General features: G+C 35.1%; 1 protein-coding gene across 2 annotated transcripts in view; it reads right to left on the bottom strand.

Annotated features, from left to right (window-relative positions):
• Positions 1-14,644, bottom strand: part of LOC108576801 (sphingomyelin phosphodiesterase-like) — a 42,943-nt gene that overhangs the window by 19,475 nt on the left and 8,824 nt on the right. For both annotated transcript variants that reach the window (XM_017939861.1, XM_017939862.1), the window contains exons 3-7: positions 8,651-8,947; positions 6,252-6,644; positions 4,853-5,025; positions 2,270-2,632; positions 468-660 (exon numbers count right to left, since the gene is read on the bottom strand). In XM_017939861.1, coding sequence (XP_017795350.1) covers positions 468-660; positions 2,270-2,632; positions 4,853-5,025; positions 6,252-6,644; positions 8,651-8,947 — 1,419 coding nt within the window. The remainder of the gene's footprint in view (positions 1-467; positions 661-2,269; positions 2,633-4,852; positions 5,026-6,251; positions 6,645-8,650; positions 8,948-14,644) is intronic.

Here is a 14,644-nt window from a genome sequence, read left to right as displayed (position 1 = left end):
TTGATAGTTACATTGCATTTTAAAAGTTTCAATCCAATAGAAATATTTGATTCTTTGTGTTGAATTGTTTCATATCTATTAATAAATTTCGTATGCTGTTTTCGTATATTAAATAGTAATTTGAATTAGTAGTATTAATAAGTCTAACATTATCCACTTTTGAAATTAACTGTTTATTAATATCTATAATGACTTAAATTTCACCGACACACCTTTGTAATTATTTAAAAACTAGCAATCAAATTTTGAAAATTAAGTTACATAATTAAAATTTAACATTTAATATTCTCAATCGAAACGTTTTTAATATTCAAATTTAATTTATATTTTATAATGCGCATAAATTTTCGTTACATAGAAGAACCGAAATATTGTTCTATAATTCATAAGTAATGTTTCCAAATTAATTCACATCACTTGTTACTTTCAAACGTTTTCTTATCTCAACAAAAGTTAATAGTACGTACCCTAGTTGTTTTTGCATGATCACCATCGACATAGTAGATTCTGTACCCCGGATTAAGATTGTAGTACGGTGTTACCGACGGGCAAATGTAAGCTATGCTAAGGGCTCTTTCAAGATCCGTAGTATCGTAAAACAATTGGAATTCGTCATAATGAGTATGTCCGAAGAACTGTGCCGTGATGGTTGATTCATACCTAGATTTAAAAAGCACTGATTTTAGTATCGTTCAGAGGTACATAATTTCAAAATTAACACTTTACCGACCGGTAGCCTATTAATCGGCTTTTTGCCGCTAACACTTACCGACCGGTAACCTATTAATCGGTCTTTTGCCGCCGACGCTTTTCGACCGATAGCCTATTAATCGGTCAAAGTTTGATTTAACATTTCTATAGGTATAAGAAAAAGCGCATATATTTCCGCGCGATAGCCTAGAGCCTAAACAGAGCCGGTGTCAGCGACGTATCTGTGGCCGAGTGGAGCGGTCGGAAGTGCGTAGGATGTTCAATCGTTACCAGTCGGTAAAGTGTTAACATTGATTTTAATACCGTTTTCATGTTTCAAGATAGTGGCACAGTCACACAGTGAAGTACTTATATGTAAAAGTTGGCCAGAATTATTTTACTAGTTTTAGCAGAGCCAAATGCACTTAGAAACGATGAAACGTAATTATTTGATACAATTCTACGCGAAAACTCACGCGAGAATGAAAAATTCAGAAATAAGCCGATTTATATAAATTTTCATATTGAAACTTTGAATGCAAGAATTAATTTTTAGATAATTTTTACATAATACTACAGGAATTTTAGATTGTAGATAGATTTTGCTTACAGAAAATGAAAAATAATAACGATTATATTTTAATAATAACAAACAATAAATAAAAATCTTTTCTTATGGCCTTCTTTTGTCTAAATTCTGACATCACAAAAATTGAAAATCATAAAAAAAAAAAGAACACTTTTCTGGTTTTCAATTAAGTATAAAGATTTGAATTTTGACCAGCTTTTTAAATAAAATATTCCGCTGTGCGTCGGTTTGCAGTGTGTTGCAAACTTATGGTTTAGTAACGAGGTCTGAGAAGAGCTCGGAGTACTCTGTTTCAAACGTTGTGTGTTTAGTCTTACTTAGGTTGATATTTGGAATAAGACTTACAAGGAACACAATTCAACTGACGATAAAATTGCACAAAGTTTTTTAAACAGATCGAAAGTATGTAACACAAAGGTCACGAAAATGTAAATTACAAATGCTACCAAAAGCTGGTTTGTAATTATGTAATTATGTAAAACTGTAATTATCGTTATTATATAAAATATTAATTATAATAAATGAACGGACGTTTCAGACAGTTTTGTCAGTCTCTTTGAATTCGTCATTGCAAGTTATTGAATTTGTCTCAACAAATGCCACCGTAACTACTATAAAATTAAAAAAAATGGTTTCATTTAAAAAAGTGAATTTGAATTTGACCTGCAAAAAAAAATAATTTGCATTATACGATGTTCCCCTTCATACCAAACAACTTCTGTAAAAACTTTTTTTTCGATAGGTGCAGCCCTCGCGAGATATTCCATTTTTCAAAATAAAGGAAATACCCTGTACATTTATTTATAATATACAAATTATTAATAAGAAATCAAGAAAATATTCATTTAAAGATATTATGAAATTAAATCTCTCAGGATCAGGTACAAGAATAAAATACTATTCAGTTGGCAATGTGTGAAGTATAAATGTTACACTGTTCCAATAAAGAGAAATATGATCAAATAGAAAATGCTAGCTTAGTATACTAACCGATTGATGATCTGATAATAATTCCTAGACCACACTTTCAAACAGTCTGAATGTCCAGGCGGTATGTGACCGATAATGTGAACTTTTTCGCCGTTCATTTCGGCACCTTGCAGCTCATAAACGAGCCATTGCAGTTCACTAACTGGATCTGTGCTATTAAGCAGCAACCACCAGTTCTTATTATTGCAGTAATTCATGTTTACAGAAAGAATTCTGAAACCTGGACGAACTAGGACGGAATAAAATGCACCACGGCGAACGGTGTGCGAAACACCTGCTGGTAACCAACGTCTCCAATGCTTGTCAAGCGCATCGTACAACCATGATATGTCATTTTCCTTTGGAACGAATGGTGGTGGAAAGCTGAAACATTTATAAGTACAACTTGTAACGCATACAACGAATGGTGGTGGAAAGCTGGAACATTTATAAATACAACTTGTAACGCGAGGTCTCAGGAGTGCCTCAGGTGCTCTCCGGGCATGATTGCTTCGGGGAGTACCTGAACCGGATCGGAAAGGAGGCGACGGACGGATGCCACCACTGTGAGGAGGGGCTCTGGGACCCGGCCCAACACACCCTCGCGGAGTGTCCCGCGTGGGAGGTGGAGCGCCGGGTCCTGGTGCAGGAGATCGGCCGGGACCTCTTGCCGCCGGCTTTTGTCAAGGCCATGTTGGCGAGCGAGGGGTCCTGGAACGCGGAGGCCGAGCCTTTTTCTGCGAGCAAGTGATGCTGCAGAAGGAGGCCGCCGAACGAGAAGGCGGATCCGGAGAGCCCGACGGAGACGTCGGACAGGCCCTCCGGATGTTTCAGTTAATCCCGGGTAGGAGATGTCTCTTGCCCGGGGGGTGGAAACCCCCGGCCCGGGTATTGGGATTGCGAGGGGTCAGGCAGGGGTCTCATTTTTGGGGGCTTCCAGGGAAGGGGCGGTGCTGGGCGTGATCTCCTGGCACTGCAGAGCCCACGGACGGAGGGTGGGGGAGGTGACATATGAGCTCCTCCCCTCGAGGTCGGGGCGTGAGCCATAGGCGCGGGGAAGCATGGCCCTCCCTAGCGAGTCCGACGAGGATCACCGCGGAGGTTTTAGTGGGTCAAAAATCCTACACAAAATCCCTCGGGGGAGGGAGGCGGGGTGCCTTGGTGAAGATTTCAAAAAGGTCTCAGAAGTAGAGTAGAGAGAGAGAAGGCTTGACTCGATGCACTTCGGTCAGGATAGCTAGGATCCTTCTGCCAAGATTTGTCAAGAAATGACTAACTTTTCGCTTTTTTCTTTTTATGAATTTTACTTGAATGAGGGTTGCCAGAGTATAGACAATTGTATATTCTGACAATGTTTCGTTAATAAATGAGTAGTGCACTGAGGGAGATCTTGTTATTACACGGACTTAACTTTCTTTATACCTGTGTATCTGTGTTAACCCTTTCGCTACGACAGATTTTAATGCGTAACGTGGGTGATTGTTAACATTTTTAACCACGGCTGCAAAATTTGTTATTTTGGCCGTATCGTTTTAAAATTCGGTTCATTAAATTAAGATGGAAATGCGTAAAGGATAACATTAAGTATTAAGTTAAGGTGGAAGTGCACCAAGAGGTTCCAAGAGTATAGTGCGAGCAAATTTTCAAATAGGCACCAATAGTAATGAAAGGGTTAATATTTGGAATTTTTCAAAAAAATTTTCAGTAGAATATTTTAGAACTTTCACATTAACACGTTGACTGCGATGTTAGTTACCTGTGATCGGAGATTGTTTCTTTGATGGGGCCGTAGTTGTCATCAGTGAGCGGAGTGTCTCAAATGTTTAGAATAATTAAAATAAAACGAATATCGTCAACTAAAAATTTCGAACATCATAGCTAACTAGACATTATTTTGAATTTAAAAAAATAATAATATAGTATTATGCTTAGAATAACGAAAATTTTCTTGTGGCTCCCTGAGAGCAATGTGTAAATCTGGTGCGGCAGTCAACGTGTTAACAGGAAGTAGAACAAAAAGTCATCGATTTCTTAAATCCAATTCGAGGGAATACCCCCTTAACCTTTTAGCTACGGCGGAACTGTACGGACAGCTAGCTCCGCCGCGGACTGTGCGTGAACGACGTTAATATCGCAGGAAATAAAAATAGGTTTCAACGCGAGATAAACAAGTGAGCCACTATAGCGGTTTTTCCTAGCAAAATGTTACTTTGAGTTTAGAGGGAAGCCACTATAAGAAAATTAAAATATTTTCAAATATAATCTAATTACATTAAAAATTAACATATTACACAATTATATCGAATAGACAGAAAAATTAGAAAAATTATTATAGGTTAAAGGGAAGAAACTGAGAAAAATTTAAGTACCTACTAACATGTGACAAAAATAAAAGTATGCCAACGTATAGACTTGCTTTACCGTGAAAATAATAGCTCTCTTGCGAAAGAAATGCAGCAAAAAAGTCCAATTTGTAAGTGAGATCTTCAGGTTTTTTTTTTTTCGTTTTTCAACAATCAGTTTTATTCTAACAAATTTACAGTGAGCGAAAAAATGGTCTTAAATCGCTAGAAGAAAGTTCAGGAAGTGAGCAAAAGAACATACCTATTAACAGGAGCACTTTCATGGTTTCCCAGAGCTGGAAAGATCGGTATTCCAGGAAACATTTCAATGAGCTGTGTCACGGTTTCGTGCAAAACTTTCAGATTTTCATCGCGTGTTTGGTTCCATACATCGTGAGGTGGTAAGTCACCGGTCCACAATATATAATCAATATCCTGGATGAACAGAAAAATTTGTCAAGCGTCATCGCTTATCTTTTTTTCGAAAAGTATGCCAATTCTTCAAAAAAAAATTTCCTTCCATCATGAACTTTCTTGTTAAAAAGATCTTCTGCTATTTTTTCATTCTTTCATTTATATTCTTGGTACGTAATAATAAATTAGCAAAAGAAAAATATTAGAAAATCTTTTCCATTTAGAATACATTCGAAATATTAGCAAATTCGGTGACGCATTGATTAAATAATTACAAGATTATTGTTACTGCATAATTAGCATAATTCGCTTTATATGCACTATCAACCAATAGTTTGGGAGCAATTTTCATATAAATTTCGTATTACTTCGTTTTGGTAGATTAGAGTGAGGAAAAATTCGCTAAATATTTTAACCGATAGTGTAATTTATTAATCTATTATGCAGTGTTAATATTTCTCTCGATGCCATATGTTTTAAATACTACAATGTTAATTAAAACGAAACATCGTGAAAAGATTTTAAACATTCATAAAGAGACTTCTGCATATGAAATACAAGTTAAGCTACTCTTCGTTCAAAATAAGAATAACCTCGTATCGTGCATGGGACGTGCCTAAGGCAGGGCTGGAACGTCCAAACCCCCACTTAACCGCCTACGTTTTTCTCCGTCTTGCCCTCTGCTACGCTCTCTGTCTATGCGCAGAACGGACGAGAATCGGTCCGAGAGCGAGGTTATTCTTATTCTGAACGAACAGTAGTAGGTGAAATAATTTTCTACCAAAGTTTTACATTTTTCCCGATATTCTTAAAAATACGAATTTACATAAAAATCCGCAATCCAATTATAATCTGTCTCTCTGACAAATTGCTAACATTCACACAGTGACCGGTAAAAGAAGCACAGTAAGAGTACTCTAAAGCAGTGGTCTCAAACTCAAATTGCACGCGGGCCGAATGCACGATCTGAAAGCAGCTGACGGGCTGGAATTTTTTTTTTCACCACACAAGCTCAGTCCATATCTCTGTGACTTTAAAACTTTAAGCACCGTATTTACAACAAGTACATAATTGAAATGTATTCGCGGGCCGTGTAAAATTGCTTCGAGGGCCGCCAGTTTGATACCACAGCTCTAAAGCACTCATATCGTGTGATGAAAAAAAAAAAAAAAAGAAAAAAGAAAATGCATCGAATGATACGTCTATTCTGTATCTCGTGTCCGTGGTAATACTATATGATTACTTACAGAGTGAGTATCTACGATGTGTTTGAGCATATGTTCAACGGTTCTCTTTGGCGTGTCGCATTTTCTATAATCACCCCATCGGCCAGCAGCTGAGGCTGAACTCTGGGGTGCTCCATTGGTCAATCTGCAGCATAACGGCTCGTTACAATCCGCGTTTGCGCCCTCTTGATAGTAAGGATCGTAGTGGGTATCTGAGATATGTAGGACTTTGAAGGTCGGCGCACCTTCTTGAGGCGGTGCAGGAGGTTTCACAGGTGGTTTATTCACAGGTGGGAACGCCACTTCCCATTCGTGAAGGGGATTGTACGTATCATCGCATGCGTCGCCGATGACAAAACTACAGATTTGCGCTGGTCCCATGTTCACCTGCTTCAGCACGTAAATTACTTCTTTCTGAAGAAAAAACCATCGTTTCGACGTTTCTTTAGTTCGATGAAAGATAGTTTAGGAGGGTTATTCGATACGTAAAGAGACGAAACGCTCTGTTTATACAAGAAAATTTAGAGAAAAAAAATTTGATATAAATTTAATTTATAATTTATAATGAATAATGAAACTAGTTAATTGTTGGACCAAGTGTATAAATCGTATTATGAAGAAACACAATGTGTCCAAAGTTTCGTTTCAAAAAACGGCGCTTCATATGCATCAAGCTAATAGTATAAATGAGCCGTTTATTTTGATAGTGGTGTAAGTCTATTTTCCTAAATATTGAGATATTTAAGGGTTCCCGTTTTAACCGACTCGAAAATATTAACGATCACTAGTAGTCTCACTTTATAGTTTTTGTGGTGACAAATATTGAAACTTTCGAGGTATATCAAATATATCGGAATTGCTTGAAGAAAAATTGGGACCTCGTGACCACAAATGAACTTACATCGCTATCAAAATTATCAAATTTTCAAAAATGTGACTTAAATCATATTTAATTGCTTAGAATTCAAGATTTGTCCAAAAAATTATATTATATTTCCGAAAATTTCAATCTTTTATTCATGTTATGCCAAGCAAAATTGCATATAACTTCAAACAACATTGTACATTAAAAATAAAAAAAATATTCATGATTTTTGATTTATTCATTTAAAACATCTTCATTGACACCGTGAGAAAGGTTTTTGAAATAACTGTGGTGCACAGGTGGAACATAAGGCAATAAATCACTCGTATCTTTATATTTAGCTGAGGTTAATTTACTTATTCTGGTAAGTAGAAAAACTTCAAATCGACCGATGATAATGAATTTTATTTTGGCCCGAAAATTAAATTTAATTTTATTTGTGCAATTTATGCATAATCTCGATTTTTTTTTAAATGGACTTACACCACTATCAAAATAAACGGCTCAAATATCGATTGCTATCGATCATTTACTAGAATCTAGATCTACTGTGAATTTAACACTAAAATTACCGGCCGAGTCATTAGCAACTTTCGAAAAAAAAAAAGTGAATGTTCAGTACTGTTAAGAATTAGCGTTTGTAACTTTCCGAATTCATTTTCTGCATCTGTGCTTCTATTTGTATCGATATGAATCTAATTTCCCAGTCACATTTTACTTATATAAAAATTCACTCTTCGAAAGTCGCTAATGGGTTAGTTCTAGTGTTAAAACACAAATTAATTTGGGTAATTCTCTAAAATCGGGTAATTTATCGCGTAAAAAAACAACCAAAAACAAAGAGTACAGTTTTTCATTCGAGACATGGTTTTCGAAAGAAAAGAAAACTCTTACGAAAAATTAGGTACTTGACTACAGATCGATTTCTGTTTTAATAATTACTTCTACTCCGTCGATAAGTTCGTAAACGTCGCGTCGGTAATATCCATAAGCAATTCGATAAACGTTCGGAATTTAAACGATTTCTACGAAGATATGGAAAATATTGATAAAACAAAACAAACTATCATTTTTCTGAAAATGTTAGATGGACAAACAAAAAATCATCGAAGGCTTTTCGAATCTTAAAACTTCAGGAGTCACGCATAATCATTATTCATTTCTATTAATAACTTTAGTGCAATGAAATAGAACAAAACTATTTATCAAAACTTTTTCGATAAGTAATATTAATAAGATTATCGTAAGAAAACTTTGACCCATATTTTCAATTGTTTCTCTTGCACGAAATATCACTTCCGGGTCAGATGCAGTTTACTCTGTACGCAAGTGGAATAAAATCCAGGATTGTAAACTGATGAATAAACATTTATAAAGAGCAGAGTGAAAATATGATAAACACTTAACGCAGAGAGATATACAAGCTGAACTTGTTTTATATCTTATGTTAATTTTACGAGAGTCTAGAATAAAATGGACGATCTTTTAATTTCTTCGTGCATTCGAAAAATGATAAGAAGGGGGGGTAAAAGCAAATTAAAAGAATGAAACTTACCCCGAAAAGCAACGTAACTCCTTGACAAACTCGGGGACTTTGAATGTTAAGAGATGCACAAAATTGATAAATACTGTTCATTATTTCTTCGTCATTCTTTCCGCTCTTTATGTAATATTGAAGAAGACCTGCGCCAACTTTGCATGCTGTACAGGACACTTTCGACATTACCGACGTTTCCACCTCCATCATTACCTGCTTTAGATCTAATAATTTCAAAGCTTTGTCCACAAATCCGGAAAAATGGCCGCTGGGTTGTATACTTTCCATCTCCCACAACATTCGAGAATAATTGTACTGAAAAATACAATATGAAATATACATAATTTTTTCTGATAAATGAACCGTTTTCTTTTTTTTTTTTTAAGTTGCATAACTCCATTTTGTTCTTATATTGAGATATCCCCAGGGTTTTCGTTTGAATTAATTAAAAAATATCGGCAAACGTTAGTAATTTCGTATAATGTTTAAAAAATTGTAAACATGTCCAATTTTATTATGTGATAATAATTATTAACATTGTTACAGAAAAACAAGGTTTTTTATTAGCTACAAATGGACTTATACCACTTTCGATAATAACAAATTTTAGGCACACGAATAATACTAATTTCAAAATTAAATATTAGTTTTTGAAATATGTATTGTATTAAAAAAGAATATTTTCTTTGGAAAAATAAAGAAAGAATTATTTATACGAAATAACACAAAAATGTGAAAACTTTTCAAAATTTTCGCCTCACAAAAGCAATACAAAATAAAAAGCATATGGCATTAGGTCTATGCAAAAGTCTCCATCTTGCAAATCGATGACGCTAATAAAAGGCACTGTATTTTCTTGTTCAAATTTTCACAGTTGGTATTTATGATAAGTATTACAATTCATTCAATACAGTGAATGTAGCGTTAATATTATATTATATTAAATATAATCAAAAATGAATGCATATTCCCCAATGAAAATGCGATGGAAACTTCTGCATGCGTTTCAACAGACAACGAGAATTTTTGATAATACAAATTTCTTGACAAATGTAACATCTGGAGAATAATGGACTTTATGTTAAAGTGAAAAATTGTATCGTTCATTGTGAAACTTTCGCAGGGAAAGTCACTGACATTGGATTATACGTGGAAACACGAATAGGAAGGATACAGTATATATATATATATATATCTATCCTCGTCGATCAAGTTGGTGAAAGTATTTTGGCACTGAAAGTGAGAGTCGGCAGTATCGTCTCGTCGGACGTGAGAAAAGTCAGAGAAATACGGAAGAATCGAGAAAACAAGCTGAAGACATTGCACCTTGTGAAAATTCATCAATACAAACGAAGCATTGTCGTTTAATCTCCGCTAAATATATTATCTTAATCTTTAATGTCAATCTTGAACGCATTGTTTTTTATTTCTTTAATTTTTTTTATTAGGTTAGAAATGAATTGTTTCCGATTGGATGCGCGTAATTGATTCAAACCCACCGACTTTCTATCGCGATAGTATTCGCAAGCTGTTAGAAAAATGGCAAAAAGTCGTAAAATATGATGGAAATTATTTCAATTCTTGATCTGTTTTCATTCTTTTTAAACGAAACTTTGATTTTACTGTGATGCTGGATGTTCATGAGTATTGACATTTACGCGGTAAATGAATATTCTGTATTCGTAAAATATTGGATGATTGCAAAAGTTGGTGCCCGATTTGAAAATAAAACACAAGCGGTGCATCTTTCGATAGAAATGTAACGTGACGGTAAAACAGATATCTGTGCCAGTGTCGATAAGACTCCCGCCATCTCTGAAAATTGGGCACGAACTTTTGCAATCATCCAATATTTGAAAATTTTGATTCTTTTGTTCATGGTATCGATACCTACATGATTGGTATTGTTCCAAGAGACATCAGTATTGAAAATTAATCGGAGTATCCGAGATTTCGATATCTTTCGACACTGCCTAAATAGTGAGTACTTGAGTATCGAATTGTTTAACCAGTCAGCTGATGCGACCTCTTTGGAAAGTGTGTACCTAAAATGTGTCGCCAAAAGTAAGCGATGACGAGTACACTCGTCAAACACAGAGTATGTGTGGTTGTTATAATATAGAATTAAGTTGTAATGAAATGACTGTTTTATTTTTTAATTTTATTACCGACAGGGCTTTCTGGTGTTTGGGCTGAAGGTTTTTCCAAAAGGTTCCTAAGGTGATGAATGTGTGAAAAAGAGATTTGTTTGAAAATAAAACATAAAAATAAAAAAAAAAGTAAAAAGCAGAGTAGCAGTAGCAGTAGTTTAATGTTTTAGTTTTCACTAAAATTGCAATTTAAACAGCAAATTGTAACTACTTTCTGCGCATGACGAGTATACTCGTCATAACACAAAATATTGCTATTTCTTCGTGACGAGTATACTCGTCAAAAACAGCTAACCGGTTAAAGGGAGATTCTCGTGTAACGGGTCCAAAAAATCAATTTTCTTTTTCTTGCACAAATGGATAGTTTTATATGTTGAGAATATGTTCCCAAAGTTTTAGATCGGAATTCGAAGAATTAACAGAGCTATATATAACCCGTTGGAACATAGCGCGTCACGCATGAACGTATATCGGAGAAAACTTTAAACGCGTTTTTCTCGAAACGATGTTTTGTAAATTGGCGTACGCGATAACTCAATAACTAATAAACTGATCAACTTCGAACGAAGCTTGTTTTATTTCTTATACATTCCTCTAGGGACTACACCTCTGATCTTTATTTTATTCTTTATTTATAATATTCTTCTGATCAATATAAGCTCAATTTATACACCAAAATAGTCAATTTTTGTTCGAAATCGTACAGCTTGTCTAATTTTCTATAATTTTTGTTTGAAATAGATATAGCCCCAGCACAAACTATCTAACTGTAAGAAACTTTTTTAATTTTTACATTCTGATGACAGTAACAAGTGCTACATTGACCGCCAATAATGGTTTCATCGTCGAAGAGTATAAAAACAATTGCATACAATTTGATAAAACAATGAAGAAAAGTAAACAAAAAAAATTGCTTGTGTAGTTTATGAATGTATCTACGTACCCGCAAAATAATAATCTTGTATTGTTAATAGTTTTCTCAAAAAAAAATATAGAAGAATCGTTCGATTTTACTGCTGTTACATGAGAATCCCCCCTTAAGTATCTTCGATATGTAATCGTATCAATCCCATCACTATCCGTGTCTCGTATCGTACGAGACATGCATTTTCTATTCGTTGTCGTAAGTCCACAATATTATTTATCGAAGATGAGTGGAACACAATGCCACGAGTGATAAACTTGTATCTGCTAAGTAATCTTCGTTGATATTAGTAATAATCTGGTGTTGTCATATAACCTTGAACTAATATACTTCTGCAATTCGTTCAATTTAAGAATAACCTCGTTTCGCGCATGGGACGTGCCAAAGGCAGGGCCAGAACGTCCAAACTCCCACTTAACCGCCTACGTTTTTCTCCGTCTTACCCTCTGCTACGCTCTCTGTCTGTGCGCAGAACGAACGAAAATCGGTCCGAGAGCGAGGTTATTCTTAAATTGAACGAAGTGTAAATCAATTCTTCTGTTTACATTCAATATGTTGCAAAGAGTCTCATTTATGATATTATATCGAACGTTCGTAAATATAGAAGTTAATTTTAAATCAAAAATACTTATTTTACTTTTTAAAGACTGGTTTTGATTTTCAATTTTTGTTGATGAAACACTTTTTATTCCTCTCGGCTACTACTATAAGCCTCTAAGGTCTTAGTCCTTTTTTTTTTTTAATCACCTTGTACATATGGTCTACGACCGTAAAACTTTATTTGGGTTTTTCTTCCAGATAATTTTAAGAGCCGCCGTCTATGCGAACGGACTTTTTACTCAACCTAATATCATTTTTGTAAGTGGACGCGTAGAGGACATACGGAGGTCAGGTTACTTTTTTTTAATGGAATCGTATATTTCTTTAACGCATCAATCGATTCAGCTCATCGTTCTCTATAAAAAAGTGTTAAGCTATTTATACCGAGAAACTATTACTTCAGGAGATATTTTAATAAACTTATGTAGCCTAACATTATATCTCTAGATTTTTACTTATGGAAGATTGTGTCAGAAAGTACTCTGACTCGGAGTAGGGTGGGCGTGAAATTAATTGAACGTGTCTACGGTTTTTACCATAGTATATGTTACACAAGAATTATATCCGCGTTATCTGAGCGTCGTTCGCAAAAAGTGTGCTTCAAGGGTCTCGTGAAGAGTGAGTATGCGTTGCCCTGCCAATCATAGTCCACCCCTACGCGAACAGGCCCAGGGAAAGACCCAAAGGGGCGGAGTCACCCCCCACCGAGCGCGCTGGGCGTGGCCTCAAGATGCTCGCTTCACCGTGTTCGGGACGGATTTTCTCACAATTGTAAAAGAAAAAGTTCATACTACGAAAGTATATACTGAAAATTGAGAGAATCAGGCATTGCATTTGACGAAATTAGATAAAATTGAATTCGAATTCAATTCTTGTATCGATAAAAGTGAGTAATATTCCAAAATGCAAACGTGGGCACGACATACTTCCGTATTGTGAACTTTTTTTCTTTTACAATCTTCCGTAAGTAAAATTAAAGAGACAAAGAGACTGAGATTGGTATCGAATAATATCTTGCTGTGTATTGAACTAACAATAACAGAATATTTTCATATTTTTCTTATAACTTTTTAATAAAGCATTTATGAACTTTTTGTTGCACGACAGTTTACTCTTATTTTTACCTATAGAACACACTGGCGAAGTTTGTACGGAAAATTCTAGGACACCCGGTATATCAGTAACTAATTTCAGCGACATAGTATTCACAGATAAGTGGCAATATAATTGAAATCTCTGTAAAAGATATTTCTAGCGGTACAATTTGCTGGTGAATAACAACGAAGAAAATGTAAACAGATTGACTAAACCTTATCTTTGTCTAATTATATTTTAACGACATTCGTAACTTTGAAGCACAATTAAATCACGTAACTACAATACAACTTCCTGATGGACGCTGTTACGAAACAGTCGTCAGAAAAGAAGAAGGAGAATTTTCGCGTACTAATGTAGCTGAATTCGAATACCCATTACAAAAATAACGTCTTGTAAAAAAAAAGGGGGGGTATTAAATGGTAATTAACTAAATTCTAATTAAACGTTGAGATTGTGTTACACAAATTCTGTCATGGTAAATTATGCAATCGTAATTAATATTTTAGCCGTGGGCAATGCTTTCCACATCTTGTTTGAAATTTTTTAAATATCGCTCGCATTTTGTAATATAATTAATTTTTCGGGTCGATAGTTTCATATGCGCCACTCAGAAGCCAAAATGATTAACTCCACTTTCTGAGATTCTTACAATTTTAGTATCAAAACGCATGCTTGGTGCTTGATTCTTCGTACATAAACAAAATTTGATAAATTCCATTTCACGGAGTTAGTCATTTTGGATTCTGAGTGGCTCGTATATCTATATGTTTACTTCCTATTGTCAATTAAACTTGACTAAAAGCTTGCTTTTGTTACACATCTGCGTTGCACACATTTTTGTATCTATTTAGGCATTTTTTAATTAATACAATTATATCAAGAAAATTTTCGTGTCATATAAGCAGCATTAAGAAACTGAATAAAAACTGAAGTAAATAACAAAAATTTCGAAGTTTTAGCAATAAAATGTAATCAATAGCAGTTAAGAATTAACCGATATACAGGGTGTCCCAGTATTGATGGTACAACCGTGGAGCGGGTGATTCTACGTGAGAAAATGAGTCGAAAATATGGAATAAATTTTTCTTATTCGAGGCTTCGTTTTCGAGGAAATCGACTTTAAATTTTCTTCGAGTACGCGAGTATATGTGTAAGGCGCCGTGCGACGCGCCTAGGCAACGACTGCGGGACCCGAGCCGCAGGGGGCCCTAGACAAGGAGCAGCGCAGGCTGCACCCCC

The sequence above is a fragment of the Habropoda laboriosa genome, unplaced genomic scaffold (genome assembly GCF_001263275.1).
Source record: "Habropoda laboriosa isolate 0110345459 unplaced genomic scaffold, ASM126327v1 scaffold527, whole genome shotgun sequence".
NCBI lineage: Eukaryota > Metazoa > Arthropoda > Insecta > Hymenoptera > Apidae > Habropoda > Habropoda laboriosa.
This window is presented reverse-complemented; position numbering and strand designations above follow the sequence as displayed.